This window comes from Panthera pardus, unplaced genomic scaffold, assembly GCF_024362965.1.
Source record: "Panthera pardus isolate Hobbes unplaced genomic scaffold, ASM2436296v1 HiC_scaffold_2, whole genome shotgun sequence".
NCBI lineage: Eukaryota > Metazoa > Chordata > Mammalia > Carnivora > Felidae > Panthera > Panthera pardus.
In genome coordinates this window covers 102,823,250-102,849,587 of record NW_026526765.1, presented here as the reverse complement: position 1 = coordinate 102,849,587, position 26,338 = coordinate 102,823,250, and the positions used below count along the sequence as shown (strand labels likewise).

The window sequence follows — 26,338 nt, the reverse complement described above, 5'->3', positions numbered from 1 at the left end:
AAGTTTACCAACGAGATCCTACCACACTTTGAGTTATGGTCTTTTATCTGGCTCCAGAGATTCAGAACCGGTTCCTTAATTTACAAGTGACTTTTGCAAATCTCCCATTTCTGGCTGCTTTCCAACAAAATTTTAACCAAATTTTAGGAACAGAAAATTGTTGGGTAAGGACATGCCTTTCGTGTCAGCGTGTGAGCACCCTGGGACCTCCTTCAGAGTAAAACAGTCCCCTCCAGACCTCCCTCCGCCTCCCGTCGGCTGTTCTACCCCAAGCAGAGGAGCTCGGAGCGCGCCGCAGGGCGGTCCAGGACCACCCCCACCTTCTGGGAGCCGGGGCCCCTCCTCTGCGCTCGGTCGCCAAAGCTGCGCTGTGCCTTTAATTGGGATCGCTGGGAGGGTGTGCGGGGAAGGGCTGGTTCCTCCCGCCTCCTTCTCCACCGCTCCCTTCCCCCTCCCATCCGAGTTTCAGGTGAATGGGTCACCGAGGGAGGAGACGGCCACGACACACAATTCCTCGCTGGCGTCCACCCACACCCCCAACCTGTCCTTCCCCGGCTGGAGGCTGCGGGACTCCGGGGAAAGCTAGCCAGAGCGCCCAAGAGCCCGCGCTTGGTGTAACAGGTGAGACTGGCCAGTGCGCGGCCCCAGACCTCCAGCACCGGCCAGGCGGTGGTGCGCATGCCCGGGGGCAGGACCGCGGGGGGGGGGGGGGGGAGGAGGAGAAGAAGGAGTGGAGGAGGAGTGGAGGTGGAGGACCGACAGAGTTCTTAGTCTAGTCCCAGGCTGCTGGCGGGCGGCCCGCACCTCGTCAGGTGCGCTCGCCAGGTAAGCGCGTTCCTTGGCTCCTACGGCCCTTGGTGGGTCGTGCGGGGCAGCAGTGAGTAGATGGGAGTTGGGCGCGGCGCCGGGGGCTCACGGTGGCCCCAGAGTCCCCCAGGGGATCGTGGCTCTGGTCTGGTAGGGGAGGCGCGGCGGGGGAGGACGCCCGGCGCCAGTTTCGGTGGCGGTTTCGCCTCTGGGCTGGGACCGGCGGGAGCCGGAGGGGCGCGGGTCCGCGGAGAGAGCAGCCCTGGGCTACTTTGGCGGCTGCCTCCCCCAGCGAAGGGCCACTTGGAGCCGCCGATCAGCTCTTTCGGCGGAAACGCTTACAGCTCCTCGAGTCCAGGCGGCGCGAGCACCTTCTCGCTTTAAAGGGGGGCGAGCGGGCGGTTCCCGAACTGAGGGAGCGCAGAGCGCGGCTCCCCGAACGGAGAGCTAGGAGGTCCTCAGGGAGTGGGGCGTGCGCCCGGCTCCTCGGGGTCCTGAGTGTAGGGCTGGAGACTGGGGGTCTTGGATCCCGGCGGCGGGGAGGGACCTCATCGATTCCGCCCCGTTCACTCTTTGGGTACCGAGCGGGGAGAGGGGTGACGGGTTTAATCCGTGAAGTATTCCTAGAGCCCTGGGGTGGGCCGATCCGCTCTTTGGAATCCAGCTAGTGCGAGCGGTGCGAGCGCGCGTCGATTTAAGCCTGGGGGCGGGGATTTAATTTCGAGCGAGGCTGTACTTCGAGGGAAGCTGTTCGCGCTTGGGATCCTCACCCGTGACCCGCAGGCCGCCGCCAGGTGGGCGGACCTGCCTCCGGGCGGTCCCTGCTGACCGCGCGCTGCGCGCACCGGCCAGGGCGCACGGACACGAACTGCCGCGGGCTTAGAGACCTCCAGGGAAGTGCCGGCGCGCGCGCTGCCTGCCGACATGTTCCCTGCGTCGGAGGAAGTGTGCGGGGAGAGCAGGGTTGAGGGGTCAAAATGGCCTCTGCTCCTTGGGGCTGGAGGAGCACCTCCGAGCCCCTGTGCCCCAGGTGAAGCGACTAACCCCGAGAAGCCACGGCATCCTCGGGCTGGCTGGGCACACTGCCCATTTGGGAAATGACCCGGGGCGGGGGAAGAGGCAGCCTTCCAGGTTAGTGTGTGGCCCTCACGCACAACAGGTGTATTATTGGGATCCCTGGAAAAGGTGAAACCTTCCTTTTAAGGCACTTCGAGTGAGCCCTGCTGTGATTGGAAGCTAGTTCCTTCCAGGCGGAGGTGCATTTCTCAAGCTGTCAATTCCCAGTATAACAGTGCTTTTCTGGCACGGTACAAATGAATATTTTCTCTTTCTGGTATTTTAAAATAGACATTGTAAATGGTGGAGCCACAGTAATGGCTGTCTCCTCCAAGCCGCCTTTTTGTGTAGTTCTGCATTTCTGTAGTTACCAGGTGCCTCTTTGGTTAAATGATGGAGAGGAGGATGGCGAGATTTGTGCAGCTTCCAGGCTGTTCAGGGAAATGATGGGCAGTGCCTCCTAAATGCTGGGCCAAAAAGAGTTCTGTGCTTTGTATCCTTTAATGATACTATCAACTTTGGAAGGCAAGTCTTACTAGAACTCCATTTTAAAGGTGAAACACCGGTAGGGGAAACATGTTGCAAAGTTTGTGGCTTGAAACCTGCTTCAACAAATCGGGGAAGGTATAGTGGACAAGCAGCAGTCCTGGATATTCCAGCACCAGAACGCTCTGGGGTTTTTCTGGAACTCTCTACCTTTGACTGGTCCCTATGGTCTCATAGAATATTTCCACATCTTGTTTGATGTGAAGATAAACTTCTTGTTTTCTTTTAAAGGCAGTGTTGGAATTACTGCCCTTTAAAAATTAGGAGATCACTTTTAACCACACAAATTAACTGATAGAAAACCTTTCACCTGCCTAGGAGCCTGCCAGAAGGGAAGTTTTCTTCACTTGCATTTTAAGGCTTACTGGATTAGATTCCCTAGTGGGCTTTTTTCTTCCAAGTTATTATTTATGGATGTACTGGGGTAAAAAGACAATGAGGATTTTTGTTACCCTTTTTGTTTTAGCTTCTAGGCTTAGAGCTGCTGTGTGATTTAGTGCTTCCTAATCTCGAATATGGTCCGAATTGCCTGGGGATCTTATTAACATAGATTCTGATTCTTAGGTCAGATGTGGGGCCTGGAATTCTGTTTTTCAGCAAGCTACAAATGATGTCCATGGTTAAATGTTTGACCCTTTACTCTCCCTTTCCTTCAGACTGTAAACACTTAACTAATTTGGTTGAATGTGAAGGATTATATTTAGTGGCTGTTAGCATTGTGAACTTGAAGGCATTCACAGCTGTATTGAAATCCCAACTCTGATATGGGTTGTTGGTTTTATAAATCAAATGTTGATTGACCATCACTTTGTACCAGGGACTGTAAGGATCTGGAAGAAGAGTGATGGTCATGACAGACATCTGGGTGCTTGTAAGGCTGGTGTTCCAGTTGAGGTGGAGATGGTGGAGATTATTTAAAAAATAACAAAGAAGAAAAAATAATAATTAGGGGGGAAATTCGCTCTGAGAATAAAACGGGCTTGGTGGGTGGAGTGAATAGCAGGGAAGGAGCTTCTGAAGAGGTGACATTTGAGTTGAAAGCTGGACGGCTAGTGCCCACCATGTACAGATCTAGACATTATAGACAGGAAACTGACAAGATCAAGGCCCTCCTTGGATTGATGCCTTTAATTGAGGCAGTGATGCTCAAAATACATGGTGTGCTTAAAAATCACCTGGAAGGGGGGTGCCTGGGTGGCTCAGTCGGTTGAGCGTCCGACTTCGGCTCAGGTCATGAGTTTGAGCCCCACATTGGGCTCTGTGCTGACAGCTCAGAGCCTGGAGCCTGCTTGGGATTCTGTATCTCCCTCTCTCTCTGCCCCTCCCTGCTCACGCTGTGTCTCTGTCTCTCAATAATAAATAAACGTTAAAAAAATTTTTTTTTAATTTTTTTTTTTTTTAACGTTTATTTTTGAGACAGAGAGAGACAGAGCATGAACGGGGGAGGGTCAGAGAGAGGGAGACACAGAATCTGAAACAGGCTCCAGGCTCTGAGCTGTCAGCACAGAGCCTGACATGGGGCTCGAACCCATGGACCGCGAAATCATGACCTGAGCCGAAGTCGGATGCTTAACCGACTGAGCCACCCAGGTGCCCCCCCCCCCAAATTTTTTTTTAAATCACCTGTAGGGGCACCTGGGTGGTTCAGTTGGTTATGAGTCTGACTTCAGCTCAGGTCATGATCTCTAGATTTCATGGATTCAAGCCTCGCATTGAGCTCTGTGCTGACAGCTTGGAGACTGCAGCCTACTTCCGATTCTGTGTCTCCCTCTCTCTCTGCCCCTCCACATTCTCACTCTCTCTCTCTCTCAAAAATAAATGGACGTTAAAAAAAGTTTTTGTTTTTAAATCATCTGGAGAGGGGTGCCTGAGTAGCTCAATTGGTTGAGTGGGCGACTCTTGATTTCGGCTCAGGTCATGATCTCACAGTTCATGGGATGGAGCTCTGCATTAGTGCGGAGACAGCTTGGGATTCCTTCCCACCCCCCACCCCCGCCTCGTTTCGCTGTGTTTTCTCTCTCTTTCTCTCTCTCTCTCTTGCAAAATAAATAAACTTAAAAAAATCATCTGTAGATCTTACTAAAAATGCCACTTCTGATACAGAGCTAGTCTGTTTCAAAATATGCCTAATTTTAAAATTTTAGACAGTTTACTAATTGTATGCCAAAATATAATAATTTAATACCAGGCACAATTTTTAAAAACTTCTTAAAGGCAAATTAACTCTTGCTGCATATGATTGAAAAGGAATAGGCTCTCCTAAAATATGATAAAGTTTATCTTTTACTTACCGACAGTTGCTTCAAATAATTTTTCAGGGGGATAGCATTTTCAGGCTTTCTTTTCTTCCTCTTATGCTTAGGTTTCTATGAAGACAGCTTTGGGCAGTAACCATTTTCAAGCGGAGAACTTTTTAAATATTTTAACATTAATCAGCTTTACATATTTTGTAAGAGTCTGCTGTTTGCCTTATGCTTTCGACTTTTACTCAGCTGTTTGATTTATGTCCCTATCATTCACATGGTACGGGTTCTGTGATGGTGACCGATGAGCCCCTTAGGCCAGATCCTGTGTCCTTTTCATTCATTTTGTCCTTCACTCAATATACTTTTACTGAGCAGATAATGTTAATATTGTTGTGCTGGGCGTTGGGTAAACAGTCTCTTCTTGGTCCTTTTTTTCTTTGGCTGTGGCCTTAAAGCACAGTCCCGACTGCCTTGAAGGAGACATTAGAATTCCTCCAGTCCAGTCCCCCTACAATATCAAACAACTTAAGCTTTGCATACATGGCTTGAGATCACATTGTTATTTGTTATTTTTGAAGGGTGTGTGAAGTCAGGGTAAGGGAGAGGCTTCCTAACATTGACATGAAATCTGACCCTGTGGTATCTTTTCTTCAAAGAATGGTTTCTAGGACTACAAAGACAGCTGTGCAGATATTTGAAGGCTGCTGAAGTGGTCCTTCTAATGTTGATTGGTCCAGGCCAAACATTTCCTGTTTTATCAATCATTTGTCTTAAGACATGGTTTTTCTAGTTCTTTAACACTCTTAGTCACCTCCTGGAGAGGCACCTGCTGGGAACATGATGTACACATTTGAAGGTTGTGCAGAGGTTTGTTTCTTTTTCATAACTGCATCATTCCTAGATCGAAGCACTGTCTGTACCTACTGCCAAAGTTTGGGATGGCTTGTTAATTTTGTTGAAATTCTCCCTAAGGAAACACACTTCCAGAAATTGAGTCTAGGGGTGCCTGGGTTGCTCAGTTGGTTAAGCGTCCGACTCTTGATCTCAGCTCAGGTCATGATCTCACGGTTCATGTGTTCGAACCCCGCATCGGGCTCTGCACTGATAGTGTGGAGCCCTGCTTGGAATTCTCTCTCCCTCTCTCTCTGCCCCTACCCCACTTGTATGTGCACATGTGCTCTTTCTCTTAAATAAACCTAAAAAATTTTTTTTTAATAAAATAAAAATTGAGTCTACATTTGTAAAGTGATTTATTCATGCCACTAATATTTGAAAATGGAGACAAAGTACCTAAAATGCCCAAACACTGAAATTTCTCAACTTCAAGGTAACCATCTTGCTGTGAATGGTTTTGCTCATCTTCCTTAATATATTATCTTAATTATAACACCCTAGAGGTCAAGTTTGTCCCCAGCCCTTTGGCATAGGGGGGTAGTAAAGTTCAAGGAAGAGAAGTAGAATTTGTCCTCTCTGATTGTGAGCTGTTAAAACCTCTAGGGGACCTAAATGCTCCATTCTTTCATCCTATTTAGATTCTGTTTTTCAGTCCCAGAGGCATCTGCCTGGGGGTGCTGTCTGTGCATAGGGATGTGCTCAAGATCCTCAGGCTTCATCTACCAATCTGGCGACCTTCTCAAAAAAGTAAATGAAGTTGATATGATTTGTCCTTGATAAACTTCCTAAAATTATTTGCTTCACAATGTAAAATCTCTGGTATCAGAGGATATTTGATAACAGAACTCTGAATCCAGAAAATGGCAGTTTGGAAAGGGATTTTTGTTGTCACCGTTTCTGACAAAATGTAAACTTCAGCCTGAGCCTGGACTAATTTAGAAGTTTCAAAAACTACCATGGAGGGGGCGCCTCGCTGGCTCAGTCGGTAGAAAATGTGACTCTTGATCTCCAGGGTCCTGGCTTCACGCCCTACATTGGGCATAGAGGATACTTAAAAAAGCCAAAGCAAAACAAAAATCTACCCTACCGTGGAGCCTGGAATTTTTGGCCTAGTCTTGAAGGAGTAAGCCCTGGCTATGAAAGGGGTAAGAATCCTCGAAGGTCAGTTTGTCAGTATTTGACGTTCAGTTTCACAGCTAGAGTCCTACATTAAATAGTGTTTAAATTCAGTTTTTCTTATTATTTTTCTGAACATCCATTAAGAAGCCAATCTGGACTTTCACTCTCCCATAACACTGTAACGTGCTAGTGTCCTCAATTGCCCATTTTTATGTACATTTGGGTACTACTTATAGGTCTCTCTATGCTTAGGATTTGTGTACCTTTTTTATGTGAATACTTCAGTAAAAACAGTTTTTTAAAGGAAAAACATAGCGAAGTCTTCCCTCACTGTGTTTGGAAAATCATGCTAATTGTGTTGGTGTTCCTAACATTCACTCTATTTCCGTCTTTAAGGTTTTTAGCTGATGTACGTTTGGGCATTATTTTCTTCTGAGAAATGTGGAATTGACTGTCCTTAAGGATGTGGAAGATAGTTGCCATTGATATTAAAGAACAAAATTTAGAGAGTTTGAATTTATTTACTTGACTAACATAATACCTTATTTGGACTTGCGTTTTTGGAAAGGAAAAACAATACTAGAAGACCCTTTAATATACTCAGATTGTAGATCTTGCTCAAGTGACCCCTCCCACTCCCACTTCCTGCCCTTCTTCTTCGGGTCTTGGTCTTTCTTCTCTGCTTGGTCCCGTCTTGGGCTCGATCATGTAGTCAACCCTAATAACTCGATAACTGCCTGTTGTGGTTGCTTTTTTCTTTGTGTGTGACCTTCTGTAGTACTTCCACAGACTCCCATGGTGTAGTGTAGACACTTAATAAGTACTTGTCGATTGAATGAAATTGCCTCTCAGGTATGTCGGGATTGTGCTCTGAGGAATTTTAGAACAAAATCATACTGCTTTTCTCGTAGGGCAGAAGACTCTTTAATATAACACATAATTAATGTTTCCCCCCTTTTTGTAAACATTATGCGCAATTTTGAAGACTTGGAAAATGAAAAGGAAAAAGTGTCTACAATCCTACTATCCATAGATGTATTGTGTAATAATTGGTAATGATAAAGGCATACTTTTAAACCAGATTACGTTTCAACATTGAGGGACTAGTATGTGCTAGACGTGGCTCTGTATCCACTTTCCTATGCATTCTCTTCTGATATGGCCTTTCAAAAGTAATATGAAAAAATAAGTTTTAAGAAGTTTTCTTTTTTTTATGTTTCTTGTTCTTGGAAGGGACTGTTTTGAAAATTACCAATTTTTTTTTCTTTCTATAATTTGTTTTATAATTTACATCCAAGTTAGTTAGCATATAGTGCAACAATGATTTCAGGAGTCGATTCCTGAATGGCCCTTACCCATTTAGCCCATCCCCCCTCCCACAACCCCTCCAGTAACCCTCTGTTCTCCATATTTAAGAGTCTCTTATGTTTTGTCCCCCTCCCTGTTTTTGTATTATTTTTGCTTTTCATCCCTTAGGTTCATCTGTTTTGTATCTTAAAGTCCTCATATGAGTGAAGTCATATGATACTTGTCTTTCTCTAATTTCGCTTAGCATAATACCCTCCAATTCCATCCACGTAGTTGCAAATGGCAAGATTTCATTCTTTTTAATTGCCAAGTAATACTACATTCTGTGTGTGTGTGTGTGTGTGTGTGTGTGTGTGTATATATGTATATATACACACACACACCACATCTTTATCCATTTATCCGTTGATGGACAGTTGGGCTTTTTCCATACTGTGGCTGTTGTTGACAGTGCTGCTATAAACATTGGGGTGCATGTGCCCCTTTGAAACAGCATACCTGTATCCCATGGATAAATACCTAGTAGTGCAGTTGCTGGGTCATAGGGTAGTTCTGTTTTTGATTTTTTTGAGGAGCCTCCATTCTGTTTTCCAGAGTGGCTGCACCATCTTGCATTCCCACCAGCAGTGCAAAAGAGATCCTCTTTCTCCACATCCTCGCCAACATCTGTTGTTGCCTGAGTTGTTCATGTTAGCCATTCTGACAGGTGTGAGGTGGTATCTCATTGTGGTGTTGATTTGTATTTCCCTGATGATGAGTGATGTTGAGCATTGTTTCATGTGTCGGTTGGCCATCTGGATGTCTTCTTTGGAGAAGTGTCTATTCATGTCTTTTGCCCATTTCTTCACTGGATTATTTGTTTTTTGGGTGTTGAGTTTGGTAAGTTCTTTATAGATTTTGGATACTAACCCTTTATCTGATAGGTCATTTGCAAACATCTTCTCCCATTCCGTCCATTGCCTTTTAGTTTTGCTGATTGTTTCCTTCGCTGTGCAGAAGCTTTTCATTTCGATGAGGTCCCAGTAGTTCATTTTTGCTTTTGTTTCCCTTGCCTCTGGAGACGTGTTGAGTAAGAAGTTGCTGCGGCCGAGGTCAAGAGGTTGTTGCCTGCTTTCTCCTCAAGGATTTTGTTGGCTTCCTGTCTTCCATTTAGGTCTTTCATCCATTTTGAATTTATTTTTGTGTATGGTGTAAGAAAGTGGTCCAGGTTCATTCTTCTGCATTTCCCAGCACCACTTGCTGAAGAGACTGTCTTTATTCCATTGGATATTCTTTCCTGCTTTGTCAAAGATTAGTTGGCCATACATTTTTGGGTCCATTTCTCAGTTCTCTATTCTGTTCCATTGATCTGAGTGTCTGTTTTTGTGCCAGTAGAAAATTACCAATTTTTACCTGTGCTGTAAAAGCTTTGTGAAATTTTTATTACTACAACTTAGCAATGAAAGTTAATATTTGTAAGCCAGTGATATGCAGTGCTTGGTGCTTGGTGCTGTGAGGATGACCAGGCTGAATGATGCCTATGCTTAGTGATTTTCTGTACTCAAGGAATTAATGATCCATTGTATAAAGATGGCAGTTAGAAGGACAAGAGAAATAATCATGGTATGACAAGTTACTTGAGATTGGTCTCATTAGTTTTTTTAGCAATGCAAGGAAGCTCTGAGCTCAGTAGTAACACCCTTACCCTACTTACGTTGCTTAGATTGCCTTATCTTGGAAGCTACGGGGCAGCGCTCATCCTGAAGATCAGGTGATCCTTGGTATCAGCCATGTCATCGAGGCCTTTCGAAAGTCCACCTCCTTATAGACCTGATGAATTGTAAGTAATTCTTTAGTTTTGTTTTTTTTTAAACTGTCACATGTAAAAAATATGTATGGTTGAAATTTTCATCTGTTAAGTGTTTGCTGTTAAAAATGTCTGTTTAGGGGCCCCTGGGTGGCTCAGTTGGTTAAGCATCCAGCTTCAGCTCAGGTCATGATCTCACAGTTTGTGGGTTCGAGTCCTGAGTCAGGTTCTGTGCTGACAGCTCAGAGCCTGGAGCCTGCTTCAGATTCTGTGTCTTGCTACTCAACGCTGTCTCTCTCTCTGTCTGTCTCAAAAATAAATAAACATTAAAAAATATATATGTGTTTATAAATTTAAATTGAAACAAAGGTTATCAAGTGAAAGTTTCCCTCCGCCGCTTAACTTCCAGGATGACAGTTTTTCTCTGCAGAGGCAACTATTGTCACCTGTTCCTTCTTTCTTCCCTTCCTTCCTTTCCTTCCTTCCTTCCTTCCTTCCCTTCCCTTCCCTTCCCTTCCCTTCCCTTCCCTTCCCTTCCCTTCCCTTCCCTTCCCTTCCCTTCCTTTTTTTCCTTATTTCCTTTCTTTCTTTGCAAGAGAGAGCAGGTACACACGTGAGTGGGCAAGGGAGAAAAAGAGAATGAGTGAGAGGGAGAGAGAGAATCCCAAGCAGATTCCACACTGAGTGCAGAGTCCAGCTTGAGGCTTGATCCCACAACCCTGGGATCATGACCTGAGCTGAAATGAAGAGTCAGACACTTAACTGACTGAGCCACCCAGACACCCTTATCTCTTTCTAATGGTTGCTTCTAGATAGTTTAAGCTTATATTTGTGGGTATATTTATTCCTTTTTGTTTTTTCACAAATGGTATAAAGCTTCTTTATTAATGCCCTGTTTAGGTGACTAACCCTAAACTTGACTCCTTGTCAATTTTGTAGTAATAACTTTTATTGACATACGGTTCACACACCAAATAATCCACTCATTTAGAATGGACAGTTTAGTACTTTTAATATATTCACAGAGTTGTGCAACTGTCACCACATCAATTTTAAAACATTTTCATCTCCCCGATCAGCAGCCATTCCTCATTTCCCTCTAGTACTAGTCCATCAGCAGTCCACTTTCTCTTTCTAGATTGTTCCATGTCGGACATCTCATACAAATGTAATCACACAATATGTGATCCTCAGTGGCTGATTCTTTCACTTGGCATAATGTTTTCCACATCGTTAGTTTTTTTCTTTTAAAATGTTTTTTTTTAAGTTTATTTTTTGGGAGAGAGAGAGAGAGAGAGCGCGAGCAAGCATGCACAAGCTGGGGAGGGGCAGAGAGGAGAGACAGAATCCCAAGCAGGCTCCGCACCATCAACGCAGAACCTGACGTGGAGCTCGAACTCACAAACTGTGAGATCATGACCTGAGCCAAGATCAAGAGTTGGATACTTAACTGACTGAGCTCCCCAGGCACCCCATCCACATCATTAGAGTGATTCTTGCCATTAATAAAATCAAGAAGCAAAGTTGAGGGTTCTTGCATCCCTATTCATTTGGGGGTTTAACTATGAAAAAATTTAAATTTGTTATCAGACTTTGATAGGGATTTCTTCCTGTAAGTAGTTTGTAGCTTCAAGTCTTTGATAAGTGTAGTAGGAGTTGTGTTCCTATTACATTGCCCCTATAAACATGGGTGAGATATAACACACACACAGAAAAGGGCACAGAACATGTGATGATGATGAGTAAGATAAAGATAAAGCAAAATCATCACGTAGGTCACCTCCAAGTGCATCCTTGTCTCCTCTCCTTCCCCTGGAAACCACCGTTCTGACATGATTATCACTTGATATATATTCTCTCTTTCTTTTTTTTTTTTTTTAACATCTAAACAGTACATTTTAGCTTTACTTGTTTTTAACCTTTTTTTTTTGCTTCAGAGCAATGCTACAGAAATAAAATGTGAATGATATATGTAATTTTTTGTTTTTTTTCTAAACGTATTAATAATATTTCGCTTAACCCAGTATATTTAAAATGTTATTTCAACAGGTGATGTAAACACTGACTCATGAGGCAGTTTATATTCCTTGTTATTACTAGATGTTATTTTTTAGAGCAGCTTTACATTCACAGCAAAATGGAGAGGAAGGTACAGAGATTTCCCATATGGCGCCTGCCCTTATACGTACATAGCCTGTCTCAGTATCTCCCTTCAGGGTGGCGCACATGTTATAATTGATGAACCTTCATTGACAAATCATTGTCACCCAAAGTACGTAGTTAATATTGGGTTTTCTCTTGATGGTGCTACGTTTCTTTTTTTACACTATGATCAGTTTGGACTGGCCACATTTCCAGTGTTCAGTGGATCGTGTGGCTAGTGGCTGCCATGTTAGACACAGCCCTGTAGCATTCCATCCTGTGGATATGTTACAGTTACCTATTCCACTCTAGGTAGAAATTTACACTGTTTCCAGTTTTGGGTTATTCTCAACAATGCTTTTGTGAATGTTACAACGTTAATGGAATTTTAAGTGGTGTAATCATCTTTTTTTTTTTAATGATATAATCATTTTGGGGGGGTGCCTGGGTTTCTCAGTTAAGTGTCTGACTTTGGTTCAGGTCATGTTCTCACAGTTTGTGGTTCAAGCCCTGTGACAGGTCAGAGCCTGGAACCTCCTTCAGATTCTGTGTCTACTTCTCTCTCTGCCCCTCCACTGCTTGCTCTCTCTCTCTCTGTCTCAAAAATAAATAATAAATATTTAAACAATTTTTTAATGATATAATCATTTTGGAAAACACTTTGACATTGTCTTATAGAGCTGAAGTTAAAAAAAAGAAACATTTGACTCAAAAATTCTCCTGGATATATACCTTAGAAAAATAAGTGCTTTTCAGGGGTGCCTGGGTGGCTTAGTCTGTTAAGCATCGGACTTCGGCTCAGGTCATGATCTCACGATTCATGGGTTCAGGCCCTGAGTCAGAGTCTGTGCTCACAACTTAGAGCCTAGAGCCTGCTTTGAATTCTGTGTCTCCCTCTCTCTCTTTTCCTCCCCCGCTTATGCTTTGTCTCTCAAAGATAAATAAAAATGTTAAAAATTATTTTACAAAAGAAAAGAATAAGTGCTTTTGTGTATGAGGACACATGCTCAATCGTGTTCAGAGCTACATTGTTCACAACAGCCCCAGATGGAGACATCCCAAATATCCAAGTAGAATGAGTTATGGAGTTTTCATATGTGACGTTTCAAAGACCATCTTATCAGTGTTCTTTCTAGTTTGCATTTCCTTGCATTCAAGTGGTTAGCAGCACCCAGTAGTGAGATATCTTGCTTTGCAATGAGAGAAGTGGACCAAGGAAATAATGGCAAAAACAAAAGGGGGTGAGGTCAGTTGAGCAATTGAATTTTGTTCCTGCAGGACCCACATTTCTTACATTCAGCGTGTCCACAGATCAATGTGCCTGTCTTCCGTGATGTTTATGATTGTATTACTGAAGTTTGCAAAGTAGTTGTTTTGTTTTTTTGTTTTTTGTTTTGAGAGAGAGGGCAAGAGCAGGGGAGATGGGCAGAGGGAGAGAGAGAGAGAGAGAGAGAGAGAGAGAGAGAGAGAGAATCCTAAACAGGCACTGCTGTTCGTTGTTGTATCCTCAGTATCTAGGTTAGTGCCCAGCGCACATCAGCCTGGTGGCTCCAGTAAATAGCTATCATGTAAATAAATGAATGAATGTGCTTTCTCAGGTAGGAGAGTGAAGCTGCCAGGAATTGGACATGACCCTGGGTAGGCCACCTTCGGTGTCCTATTTGAATGCACTGGTCTCAAATCCCACAAGCAGTAGGGTTGACATCCTTATTCTAAACTGCTTGGGCTTCCCTCCCCAGGAATTACAGTTAACTGGTGTGGAATGCTCTGTCTAGGGGTTGTACCCACTCCCCAGGTGATTCTAATATGCCAAAAATTTGAGAACCTCTACTCCATAGAAATCCACTCCATAGAGTGGTGATTCTCAGTGCACATTTCCCAGACTGGCTGCATGAGCAGCAGCTTGTCTTTCTTGCAGAATCAGCACCTTGGGGTTGGGGACCAACAGTCTTTGTTTTAACAAGCCCTCCAGGGGATTCTGATGCACAGAAACTTTTACTATTCACTGGGTGTCTCAGTAGCTTCAGACGGCTGTAACAAAGTAGTACAGACTGGGTGACTTATTTTTTCTATTAAAAAAATTTTTTTAATGTTTATTTTTATTTTATTTTATTTTTTTAATGTTTATTTTATTTTATTTTATTTTATTTTTTTTAAATTTTTTTTAACGTTTATTTTTGAGACAGAGAGAGACAGAGCATGAACGGGGGAGGGGCAGAGAGAGAGGGAGACACAGAACTGGAAGCAGGCTCCAGGCTCTGAGCCATCAGCCCAGAGCCTGATGCGGGGCTCGAACTCACGGTCTGTGAGATCGTGACCTGAGCTGAAGTCGGACGCTCAACCGACTGAGCCACCCAGGCGCCCCTTTAATGTTTATTTTTGAGAGAGAGAGAGAGAGAGAGAGAGAGAGAGAGCATGAATTGGGGAGGGGCAGAGAGAGAGGGAGACACAGAATGTGAAGCAGGCTCCAGGCTCTGAGCTGTCAGCACAGAGCCTGATGCGGGGCTCACACTCACCGCGAGATCATGACCTGAGCTGAAGTTGGCCGCTTAACCGACTTCGTGACTTATAAACAACAGTACAGACTGGGTGACTTATAAACAACATAATTTATCTCTCACAGTTCTGGAGGCTGAAAGTCCAAGATCAGGTGCCATTGTGGTCAGGTTCTAGTGAAGTCCGTCTTCTGGGTTGCAGACTGCCAGCTTGTGGTTGTATCCCCTCACAAGGTAGAAGGAGTCTCTTTTTGTAAAGGCACTGTTTCCATTCATGAGGGCTCCATCTCATTACCTAATTAGGCCACCTCCTAATAGCATCACATTGGAGTTTAAGGTGTTGGCATTTGAATTTGCGGCAGGGGGTGGGGGGAGGCATAAAGTGTTGTTGCTTGTAGTGGGGTGGTACTAATAGTAGTTTTATTTGCCAATGGATAGTTTAAATTATTCCGAGTACACGATATGTTCTTTCTACTTACCTCCAAACTATACTAACTTGAAACTGTTTTCATGTGTATTTCAGCAAACCCAATCATTATGCACCAAGCAATGATATGTATGGTGGAGACATGCACGTTCGACCAATGCTGTCTCAACCGGCCTATTCTTTTTACCCGGAAGATGAAATTCTTCACTTCTACAAATGGACCTCTCCTCCAGGAGTGATTCGGATTCTGTCTATGCTTGTTATCGTGATGTGCATTGCCATATTTGCCTGTGTCGCCTCCACGCTTGCCTGGGATAGAGGCTATGGAACTGGCTTAATAGGAGGTGGTATAGGCTACCCTTACGGAAGTGGCTTTGGTACCTACGGAACCGGCTACGGCTATGGTTATGGCTATGGCTATGGCTACGGAGGCTACACAGATCCAAGAGCCGCAAAGGGCTTCCTCCTGGCCATGGTGGCCTTCTGTTTCATTGCTGCATTGGTGATATTTGTTACCAGCGTTATCAGATCTGAAATCTCGAGAACGAGAAGATACTACTTGACCGTGATAATACTGAGTGCTATCCTGGGCATCATGATGTTTATTGCCACAATTGTCTACATAATGGGAGTCAATCCAACTGCCCAGGCTTCTGGGTCGCTATACAGTTCACAGATATATGCCATCTGCAACCAGTTTTACACGCCTGCAGCTGGTGGACTCTACGTGGATCAGTATTTGTATCACTACTGTGTGGTAGATCCCCAAGAGGTATGGGTGGTTTCCTCCCTGCCCTGCTTTGGGTAGAGGCTTTTGGGAGGCTTAGTAGAATCACTCTGGGACCTTTTAAAAGGTATTTATGACAAGGCTTCACTTCCTTTGAAGTCAGAATCTGGAGAGGGTCTGGTGTCATTATTACGATATTTTTAATACCATATAGTTCATCCATTTAAAGTTTGGTTCGGTAATTTTTAGTATATTCAGAGTTGTGTGTCCATCCCCATGATCAGTTTTAGAACATTTTCGCTCTCCCTGAAAGAAACCCCATAACACAATTAGCAGTAATTTCTCACTTCTCTAACCCTTCCCAGACCAAGGCAACCGCTAATCCTATTCTATAGTTTTGCCTATTCTGGATAGTTCATATATAGAGTCACACAATATGAGGTCTTTTGTGATTGGCTTTTTTTAAGACCTTATTTATTTAAAGTTTATGTTAGAGAGAGAGAGAAAAATATTTTAGCAGGGGAGGGGCAGAAAGAGGGAGAACAGAAGGATCTGAGGCGAGCTCTCCCCTGATAGCAGAGACCCTGATGTGGGGCTTGAACTCACAGACCCCATGATCATTACCTAAGCCAAAGTGGGAGGCTTAACCAAATGAACCACCCAGGCACCCAACCTTCTTTCTTTTTTTAAAGTTTTATTTAATCTCTACACCCAATGTGGGGCTTGAACTCAAGACCCTGGGATCAAGAGTCATATACTCCCCTGAACGAGCCAGCCGGGTGTCCCCGTGATTGGCTCCTTCCAGTTCACATTAATGTAAAATTCTCAAGGTTCATCCATGTTATGTAGCATGTTGTGTCAATTCCTTTTTGTTGCCGAGTAATAGTTGATTGTATGCCTGTATCATTGTTTATCCATGCATCAGTTGATGGACATTTGGAATGTTTTCACATTGATTGTTTGGAATAATGCTCTGAACATTTGTGTACAAGTTCTTATGTGAACTCATGTTTTAGTTTCTCTTGAGTATATACCTAGGGATAGAATTGCTAGGTCTTATGTTGTCTCTGGGTCTTTTTTTTCCTTTTTTTTTTTAATGTTTATTTATTTATTTAGAAAGAGAGAGAGAATCCCGTGCAGGCTCCACACTGTCATCTCAAAGCCCAACACGGGGCTATATCTCAACGAACATGATCTGAGTTGAAATCAAGAGTCAGACACTTAACTGACTGAGCCACTCATGGACAGTGTCTCTGTGTTTAATCTCTTGAGGAACTGTTTTCCCAACAGGTTGCACTGTTTTACATTTACTAGAAACGTATGATGATTGCAATTTCTGCACATCGTCACCAACATTGTGTTTTGTCTGCTTGATTCTGTCCATGCTGATGGGTGTGAAGTTGCTAATCTTTTTTTCCTGATGGATTTCTTACCTTTTTTTCCCTTATCTTTTTGTTTTGTTTTGTTTTCCCCCTCCTTACACTGACTCAGTAATTCTCATTCTTTTACCTGAATGAGTCACTCTTTTGGGGTTAGATCATCTCCAGTAACTATCATTATTTTGAAGACTGAAATGTTTTCACCCCAAATATAGGTTTTCAGAATGTTTGTTGACTTGCAAATGTATGTCTGGTAAATAGACCTGAGGGCTGATATTCCTATCTTACCACACCCCCCGTCTCTCTTAGTCCTCTGAATGCCCCAAACTTGTATTCACTGAAAAAGGATATCACTGTTAGATGGCTGCAAAGAGACCCACTTGTTACCCATTAGCAGAATCCAGGCCAGGGTCCAGGTACCTGCCTAATTTCAAGCGTCTGCAGGCCAGTAGACCACTCAACATGCTTATCAGACACTGGGAGAACTGTCACGGGGAGGGATTCCTTGTCACAGGGCCCTTTCTTGTAAGTGCACAGAAGACTCCCAACAGAAACCACCTGCCAGACTAAATGAATCATTTTCTCTAATTTATAGCTTGGTTAGATCATGTCTGCATAATTTATGGTAAGGTAGATCCTCTATAGACTGGAAGTTAAATTCAGTATAAAAAGATTTGCCAAGCATGTGTTATGAACAAGATTATAAACATGATTGGGTATTTAAAGCTACTTCTGAGAGGGGCGCCTGGGTGACTCTGTCAGTTAAGCCGCCGACTTCGTCTCAGGTCATGATCTCACAGCTCCTGAGTTCTAGGCCCGTGTCGGGCTCTGTGCCGACAGCTCAGAGCCTGGAGTCTGCTTCGGATTCTGTGTGTTTCCCTCTCTCTCTGCCCCTCTCCTGCTCACACTCTGTCTGTCTCTCTCTCAAAATAAATAAACATTAAAAAAAAAAATTTAAAGCCCTTTATTATTTTTTTTTTTTTAATTTTTTTTTTTCAACTTTTTTTATTTATTTTTGGGACAGAGAGAGACAGAGCATGAACGGGGGAGGGGCAGAGAGAGAGGGAGACACAGAATCGGAAACAGGCTCCAGGCTCCGAGCCATCAGCCCAGAGCCTGACGCGGGGCTCGAACTCACGGACCGCGAGATCGTGACCTGGCTGAAGTCGGACGCTTAACCGACTGCGCCACCCAGGCGCCCCTAAAGCCCTTTAGAAGTATACCAGTGATTGAGTTAATTTACTGGCCATTTTCATCTGTTGGTAAAAAGGCCACTTAGTGCTCAAGCTTTGGAACTAGATTTCTATAATTTAAAACGGAGTGATGAAAGTACCTAACTTTAAGCCTGTTCTGAGTATTGAATCAAGTCGCATATGTATTGCTAGCCTCCGCCCAACTGACATGGGCTACATTTTATATTTCTAAAATGTAACTATTTGTATCAGTTTTATATCACACCACAGATATATAAGTGCAGGGCCTTAGGTATTTTTGGATAGTGCATTAGGATAAAGTAAACAATTGAAATCTAACTGTGTCAATATCTTTAATCTCTTTTTAGGCAATTGCCATTGTCCTGGGATTCATGGTTATTGTGGCTTTTGCTTTAATAATTTTCTTTGCTGTGAAAACTCGAAGTAAGATGGACCGGTATGATAAGTCGAATATTTTGTGGGACAAGGAACATATTTATGATGAGCAACCCCCCAATGTCGAAGAATGGGTAAGTGTTGTTTAAAAAAAAAAAAAAAAAAAAAAAAAAAAGAGCATATGTCTGGTATTTTATTAACCCCCCAGGTTTCTGTCTCTAAATTTGACTTTGAGTGCTTTGTGAAACTCTGTTCTTAGAATTATTGTCTGTATATGTTGCAAAAGTTGTGCTCTCATGTTTTGCTCAGACCTCTGAGAAGGTGGTATGATAACTGGAAATTGTTTCACTACAAGGTGAAAATCAGATTTCCGTTTTAAAGAAGTGTACCTAGGCCCTGAAACCAAATGGCTTCTAAAGAATTGTGCAGAAAGGACTTGGCTTTTGCAAAACAAAACACCTCTCCCCTCCCCTTCTATTTTCCTTCTTGTCATTTTGGAGGGAAACACTTGGGTGGGATGCTTGCTGTCTTTTGGCTCAGGATTGGCAGTGGTGTTTTGGAGTCGTAGCAAGTGGCATATGTTTAAACTTCTTCCATGGATAACAGCCTAGCAAATTACAGTGACTGATTCTGCATGGATACTTACCTAAGAGATACTTCCATGAAGCAGAGAGAGACTGGAGCGATTCCCTTTTTGTGTATACTGTACTGTTATTCGTACGAGTATGTGTTAATATCTCGGAAATAGGTGTTCCTGATACCTGACCTGTCTTTAGAGATGTCTGCAGTGAGACTTTATTTCTCAGAAGTCCTGTTAGGATGCAGTTGGGAGCATCCTCAGAAACCTCCATCATAGGTTTCCTGGAGCAGATTGAAGTTTTGCCGTGAAGGTGAGGTGTGAATCCTGGACACGGGTTCCAGGGTAGATGTGTTCTGGATAGGGGGAGTGGAGTAAAGAGGGCTCAGGTTGGGTTCTGCTGGTCAGGGGAGGGATAAAGACATGGCTCATCTCGAAGGCCTCTTTAGCTCTGGCGTTCTGTGTTGTCTGATTTGAAGAAACGTAGATGAGATTTTCTTCTGGTTAGTTAAGGAGCCACAACGAAACTCTTTTGAAAATCAGCGGGTGTGGTAGGGTTCCTGTGTTCCTGAACTCTCCTTGAAGCCTGCTTGTTCTCTTTTTCCTCCTCCTTCCCTCCCACCCCCAAAAAGTGTGCAGGTGTTAAGGACTGTTTTCTTTCGACCTTTAGCTCCAGGCAAGGCCACCTGTAGATGGAATAGGACTGTCTATTGTGAACTGTGAAGTAAATGTTTCGCTGGGAGTTTCTGGGAGTTTCTGGGCGTGTCAGTTTTCACTGGCTGTTGGATTTGTTTATTTAAGGTTTCGAGAGCCTAACAAAAAAAAAAAAAAAAAAAACTGACTTAAGAGAGGCCAGTGCTGGTAATAGTAGAGTTCCAGTGAACTTTGGCTTCTCATCTGATCTTACTGTCAGGAGGTTTTAATCAGTTCTGGGTGCTTTTGATAATTGGGCAAAAGATAGCCTTAACAGTTTATGGAGGTGATAATGATGGTGAAGCAGAAAGCACTTTATTTTTTAGATTTTTATTAAAAAATTTTAATCTAATTTTTTATTTTTTATTTTCATAAAGATTTTATTTTTTATTTTTTTTAATGTTTTAAGAAGTTTGTTTATTTTGAGAGAGAGAGCACCTGTGGGCAAGTGGGAGAGGGGCAGAAAGAGAGGGAGAGAGAGAGAGAGAGAGAGAGAGAGAGAGAGAGAGAGAATCCCAAGCAGGCTCCATGTGGAGGCCACCTGGAGCCCGATTCGGGGCTTGAACTCACCATCCATGAGATCATGACCTGAGCCCAAATCAAGAGTTGGGTGCTTAACTGACTGAGCCACCCAGGTACCCCAAGATTTTATTTTTAAGTAATCTCTACACCCATTGTGGGGCTCGAACCACCATCTGGAGATCAAAAGTCGAATGGTCCACTGACTGTGCCAGCCAGGTGCCCCAGCACTTTACTTTTAAAAAAGCATTATTTGGGGTATATGTATTTATTTTTTATTTAAAAAAATTTTTTTTAATGTTTATTTATTTTTGAGAGAGACAGAGCATGAGTGGGAGAGGGGCAGAGAGAGAGGGAGAGACAGAATCCGAAGCGGACTCCAGGCTCCGAGCTGTCAGCACAGAGCCTGGTGTGGGCTCGAATTTATAAACTGTGAGATCATGACCTGAGCCGAATTCGGACGCTCGCCCGACTGAGCCACCCAGGTGCCCCAAGGGTCTATGTATTTTTAATATAAAAATAATCTCTGCTTAAAATAATGGTAAAAAACTCTAGCATTGATTATTTGTACTAAGGATTAAAATTTGAATTCTCGTTGTAGAGAACTAAGACCAGATACTCCCCATATAGCTACTAATGTTTTTTGTTTTGTTTTGTTTCTTTTTGGTGGGGGAGAAGGGAAGAAAAACTTACCAGAGGAACAATTAATTAGCTACTGAATATTAGTTTACTCCTTCCCTATATGTTAGGGTAGGTTTATTCCCTACCCTAACATATTCATTATTCATTATTTTATTAGATGTTCATTATTTTATTAGATCTTACTGCCTTTCCTGGATTTTAAAATCTGTAGTATCGGAACCTTTGAGCAAAGATGCCTCAAAAGTTGAGCCTTAAGAGTTGTAAGCAGGTTTCAGCTCTTAAGTATTATGTGTGGGGAAAATGTGCAACTCGCTAATTTCCTGTCTCTGAATCTCCAGTGCAATGGTTTCTCTGCCTTCCTAGGGAATTTTCGAGTTGTTTTTTTTCCCTTCCCCTTCTGGATATCTTGTACTTTGTAAAATAAGCAGGCCATGTTTGCACATTGTTTTGGGTGTTAACCTGGTCCTTTGTAGTCAGTCAGTCACTTCAGTTTGTACCAACGTTGTAGATTAAATATTTGAAGGTTCTTTTAATTAAATTTGCAGGTGTTTATTTTTTTCTGTTATGTCCTCAAATTCCAGATGTAGTTGGTACTTTTTCTGAATTAAAGTGTGTGTGTGTATATATATATGTGTGTGTGTGTGTTTGTGTGTGTGTGTGTGTGTGTGTATGTATTTTTTAAATTTATTTTATCTGATTGGTAACTAGAGATTTTGAAATACAGTGAGCTATAAAGAAAATTCTTCCACCCTTAGTTACAGTTCTCATGTATTTTCTGTCATATACCCAGCCTCTCCTGCACCTTCTTAATCTGAATCCGAAGAAGTAGGACTATGTTCCCCATCAGTGTAAAATCCTATTTTTTTAATAGAATTTTTTTAAAAGTTTAGTTATTTTGAGATAGAGCCTAAGCACGAGCAGGAGAGGGAGAGAGAATCCCAAGCAGGTTCCTCACTATCAGAGCAGAGCCCAACACAGGGCTCAAACCCACAAACTGTGAAGTCATGACCTGAGCCTAAGTCAGGGGTCAGATGCTTAATTGACCGAGCCATCCAGGTACACTATGTAAAATCTTATATTTTTTTAATGTTTATTTTTTTATTTTATTTATTTTTTTAAATATTTATTTATTTGAGAGAGAGAGAGAGAGAGAGAGCACCAGCACGGAAGGGGCACAGGATCCGAAGCAGGCTGTAGGCTGCTCAGCTGAGCTGTCAGCACAGAGCCTGACATGGGGCTTATACCCAGGATCCGCGAGTTCATGCCCTGAGCCACAGTCGGACGTTTAACTGACTGAGGCACCCAGGCACCCCTAAAGCATTTATTTATTTTTGAGAGAGAGCAGAAGCAGAGGAGCGGGAGAGAAGAGGACAGAGGATCCAAAGTATGCTCTGTGCTGACAGCCGAGAGCCTGATGCGGAGCTTGAGCTCATGAACCTCGAGATCGTGACCTGAGCCAAAGTCAGATGCTTAACTGACTGAGCCACCCAAGCACCCTAAAATCCTATTTTTTGATTTAACATTATATTGTAGGCTTTTTATGACATCATTAAATATTCCTCAAAAACATTTTTGATACTCTTAATTTTATTGAAGTACAACGTATATCTTACACAGAGTAAAGTACAGCAGGTACACTAATTGTGTGGCTTATGATCATGAGATCATGGTCGTGATCAAAGAGATAAAGACATAGTTCATTCCAGTGTCCATGGTTTCCTCATGCCTCTTCTCAGTATCCTCTAGAGGGTGGTGACCTCTGTCATTTCTGTCACATCAATTGGTTTTGCCATTCTTAAATTTCATATAAATGAAATTATGTACTGTGTACTTTTGTGCTCACTGAACATATTGTCTGTGAGATTCATTTAAAAAAATTTTTTAATGTTTATTTTTGAGAGAGAGAGAGAGACAGAGTGTGAGTGGAGAGAGGGGCAGAGAGAGAGGGAGACACAGAATCCAAAGCAGGCTCCAGGCTCTGAGCTGTCAGCACAGAGCCTGATGTGGGGCTCAAACTCACGGACCATGAGATCATGACTTGAGCTGAAGTCGGACACTTAACTGACTGAGCTGCCCAGGTGCCCGAGATGCATTTATATTGTTGCATCTATCAGTATGATACTGTTTTAATTCTTGTATTTTTTGGCAAAATAGAAACTTTCCTAAGTATCCCCTTTAAAAAGATCTCTTGGTCAGAATTACAGTGGAAAAAAAAAACGTTTTCCCAAGGAGGTGAAAGACATCACTGATGATAAAAATTGAAGATGACACAAAGAAAGGGAAAGACATTCCATGCTCATGGATTGGAAGAATTAATATTGTTAAAATGTCTATACTGCCCAATGCAATCTACACATTTAATGCAATCCCTATCAAAATAACACCAGCATTTTTCACAGAATTACAACAAACAATCCTAAAATGTATATGGAACCACAGAAGACCCCAAATAGCCAAAGTAATCTTGAAAAAGAAAAGACTGTATACAAATCACAATTCTAGACTTCACATTGTATTACAAAACTGTAGTAATCAAAACAGCATGGTACTGGCACAAAAATAGACACATAGATCAACAGAACAGGATAGACAGCCCAGAAATAAACCATGATTATATGGTCAATTTATCTTCAACAAAGGAGGAAAGAATATGCAATATGAAAAAGATAGTCCCTTCAACAAATGGTGTTGGGAAAACTGGACAGCTACGTGCAAAAGAATGAAACTGGTCCACTTTCTTACATCATACACACAAATAAACTTGAAATGGATTAAAGACCTAAATGTGAGACCTGAAATCATAAAAATCCTGGAAGAGAGCACAGGAATCAATGTCTCTGACATAGGCCATAGGAACATTTTTCTAGATATATCTCCTGAGGCAAGGGAGACAAAAGCAAAAATAAGTTATTGGGACTACATCAAAATAAAATTCTTCTGCACAGGAAAAGAAACAACAAAACTAAAAGGCAACCTATGAAATGGGGTAAGATATATGCAAATGACATATCCAATAAAGGGTTAGTATCCAAAATACATAAAGAACTTCTAAGACTCAACATCCAAAAAACAAATAATCCAATTTAAAAATGGGCAGAAGACATCAACAGACATTTCTCCAAAGAAGACATACAGATGGCTAACAGACCCCTGAAAGGATGCTCAGCATCACTCATCATCAGGGAAAAAGAAATCAAAACTACCATGAGCCATCACCTCACACCCATCAGAATGGCTAAAATCAACAACACAAACAACGGATGATGGTGAGGATGTGGAGAAAAAGGAACCCTTGTGCACTGTTGGTGGGAATGCAAACTGGTGCAGCCACTGAGGAAAACAGTATGGAAGTTCCTCAAGAAGTTAAAAACAGAACTACCCTAGGATCTAGCAATTGCACTCCTGGGTGTTTGCCTACTTAAAGGATAAGAAAACACTAATTCTAAAGGGATACATGCACCCCTATGTTAATAGCAGCATTATTTCCAATAGCCAAAATACAGAAGCAGCCCAAGTGTCTATTGATGAATGAATAAGGACAATGTGGTATATATATATCTATAGAATGGAATGTTGTTCAACTACAAAAAAGGATGAAATCTTGCCATTTGCAATGACATGGATGGAGCTAGAGAGTATAATGCTAAGTGAAGTTATTCAGCCAGAGAAAGACAAGTGCCGTATGATTTCATGTGGAATTTAAGAAATAAAACATGAGCAAAGGGAAAATAAAGAGAGAGGCAAGGCAAGAAACAGACTCTTAACTATAGAGAACAAACTGAAGGTTACCAGAGGAGAGGGTGGTAGGGGGATGTGTTAAGTAAGTGATGGGGATTAAGGAGGGCACTTGTGATGAGCACCGGGTGTGTATGGAAGTGTTGGATCACTATATTGTACACCTGAAACTAATAGAATACTATATGTTAACTAACTAGAATTAAAATAATAACTTAAAAAATAATAAAAATTTAAAAACAGGTTTTTGGGGAAATGTCTCCTTGCCATCCTTGTGTGCCCATTTTCTTTTTTTTTTTAGGTATCTACCCCCCCCCCCCCCCACTCTTCTAGGTACTCCTCTTACTTTTTTATCATGCGTTTCATGGTTTTACTTTGCAAAAATAAAACCAAAGAAAAACAGACTCCCTGCTTATTTACGCAAAAGTTAGTGTAGTGATCACACCATTCTGCTCATACCTTGCCCTTTTTGCTTTACAGTGTATCCTGATGAACTTTCTTCCCAGTTTTTAAGGAGCCTCATCCTGGTATGGATGTACCATGATTTTATGTCACCAAAGTCATTGATGGTTACATTTGCTATTTAGTATTACCAACAATGATATGATTTAAAATCTTTGTTTATATAACAGAATCCGAAGCAGGATCCAGGCTCCTGGCTGTCAGTACAGAGCCTGACACGGGGCTCCATCTCATGAACAATGAGATCATGACCTGAGCCAAAGTCAGATGCTTAACGCACTGAGTCACCCAGGTGGCCCAAGCCTACTTAATTTAAAAAAAAAGGGGGGGAATTTCCCACCCCTCTCCCTCTGTTTCCCATTGGGGCAGTGACATTTAACAGACAGATTTATATCCTTTTTTATTGTTACTGATGTCATACATTCTAAGACACTCCTTTGTTCCCTCCAATGTAATTTTTTTGAGATTAGGGACTTCTTACTGTTGTAGTGTGGATGCTTCTCCTCCCCCAAGTCCTCGTCTTAGACTCCCTCCATGTGTACGGTCGCAGACACAAAACCAGTACAGTATAGTAGAGTGGGTGTGAAGTGTGGAGCCAAATTGCCTGGGTCCCAGTCCAGCCCTGCCAGTTGATTTTGTGAGGCCTGGCAGGGTCTTCCGTGTCTGTGCTTGAGCTTTCCCATCTCTAAAATGGGGATGGTAATTGCATCCACCTCATGGGTTTGTTACAGTGAATTAACTTTGTAAAATCCTTAAAATAACTAAGTCTGTCGGTACAGAACCCATGTACCTCATTGCTTTTAGCAGCTGTAGGGTATTACACCGTATGAGGATACCATGATTCATCCCCCCTGTTGATGGACATTTTGATTGCTTCTGGTTGTTTGCTCTTGGAGTTAACGGTGCAGTGAACATTCTTAAACGTGTCTTCATGTGCCCTTGCTCGTATAAGATAGATTTCTAGAAGTGTTCGTCGAGTGTACAAGTTTTGTATTTTGTTAGGTGCTGCGAAATTGCCTCATTGTGAAAGGCTGTTTAGTTCTCCTGACAGTATGTGATGTGAGAGTGCTCATTTCTCAGCATCTTTGCCCTGCCCTGGACATTACCAGTCTAACGTTTACCAATATCCTAAGTGAAGATTGAGTTGTATTTTAACTTTAAAAATTCTGTGATCCAGCATGTTTCCTCT

General features: G+C 42.5%; 1 protein-coding gene across 2 annotated transcripts in view; it reads left to right on the top strand.

Moving 5' to 3' along the window:
• The first annotated feature begins 237 nt into the window (after positions 1–237).
• The window catches only part of OCLN (occludin), a 56,439-nt gene continuing 30,338 nt past the window's right edge, over positions 238–26,338 (top strand). Inside the window, exons 1-4 of one of the 2 annotated variants that reach the window (XM_019463082.2) lie at positions 238–621; positions 9,679–9,795; positions 14,923–15,598; positions 18,494–18,655. In XM_019463082.2, coding sequence (XP_019318627.2) covers positions 9,746–9,795; positions 14,923–15,598; positions 18,494–18,655 — 888 coding nt within the window. In that variant the 5' untranslated portion in view covers positions 238–621; positions 9,679–9,745. Of the gene's footprint in view, positions 622–715; positions 826–9,678; positions 9,796–14,922; positions 15,599–18,493; positions 18,656–26,338 lie in introns of those variants that run through there. The other variant, XM_019463081.2, reaches the window with a different exon arrangement.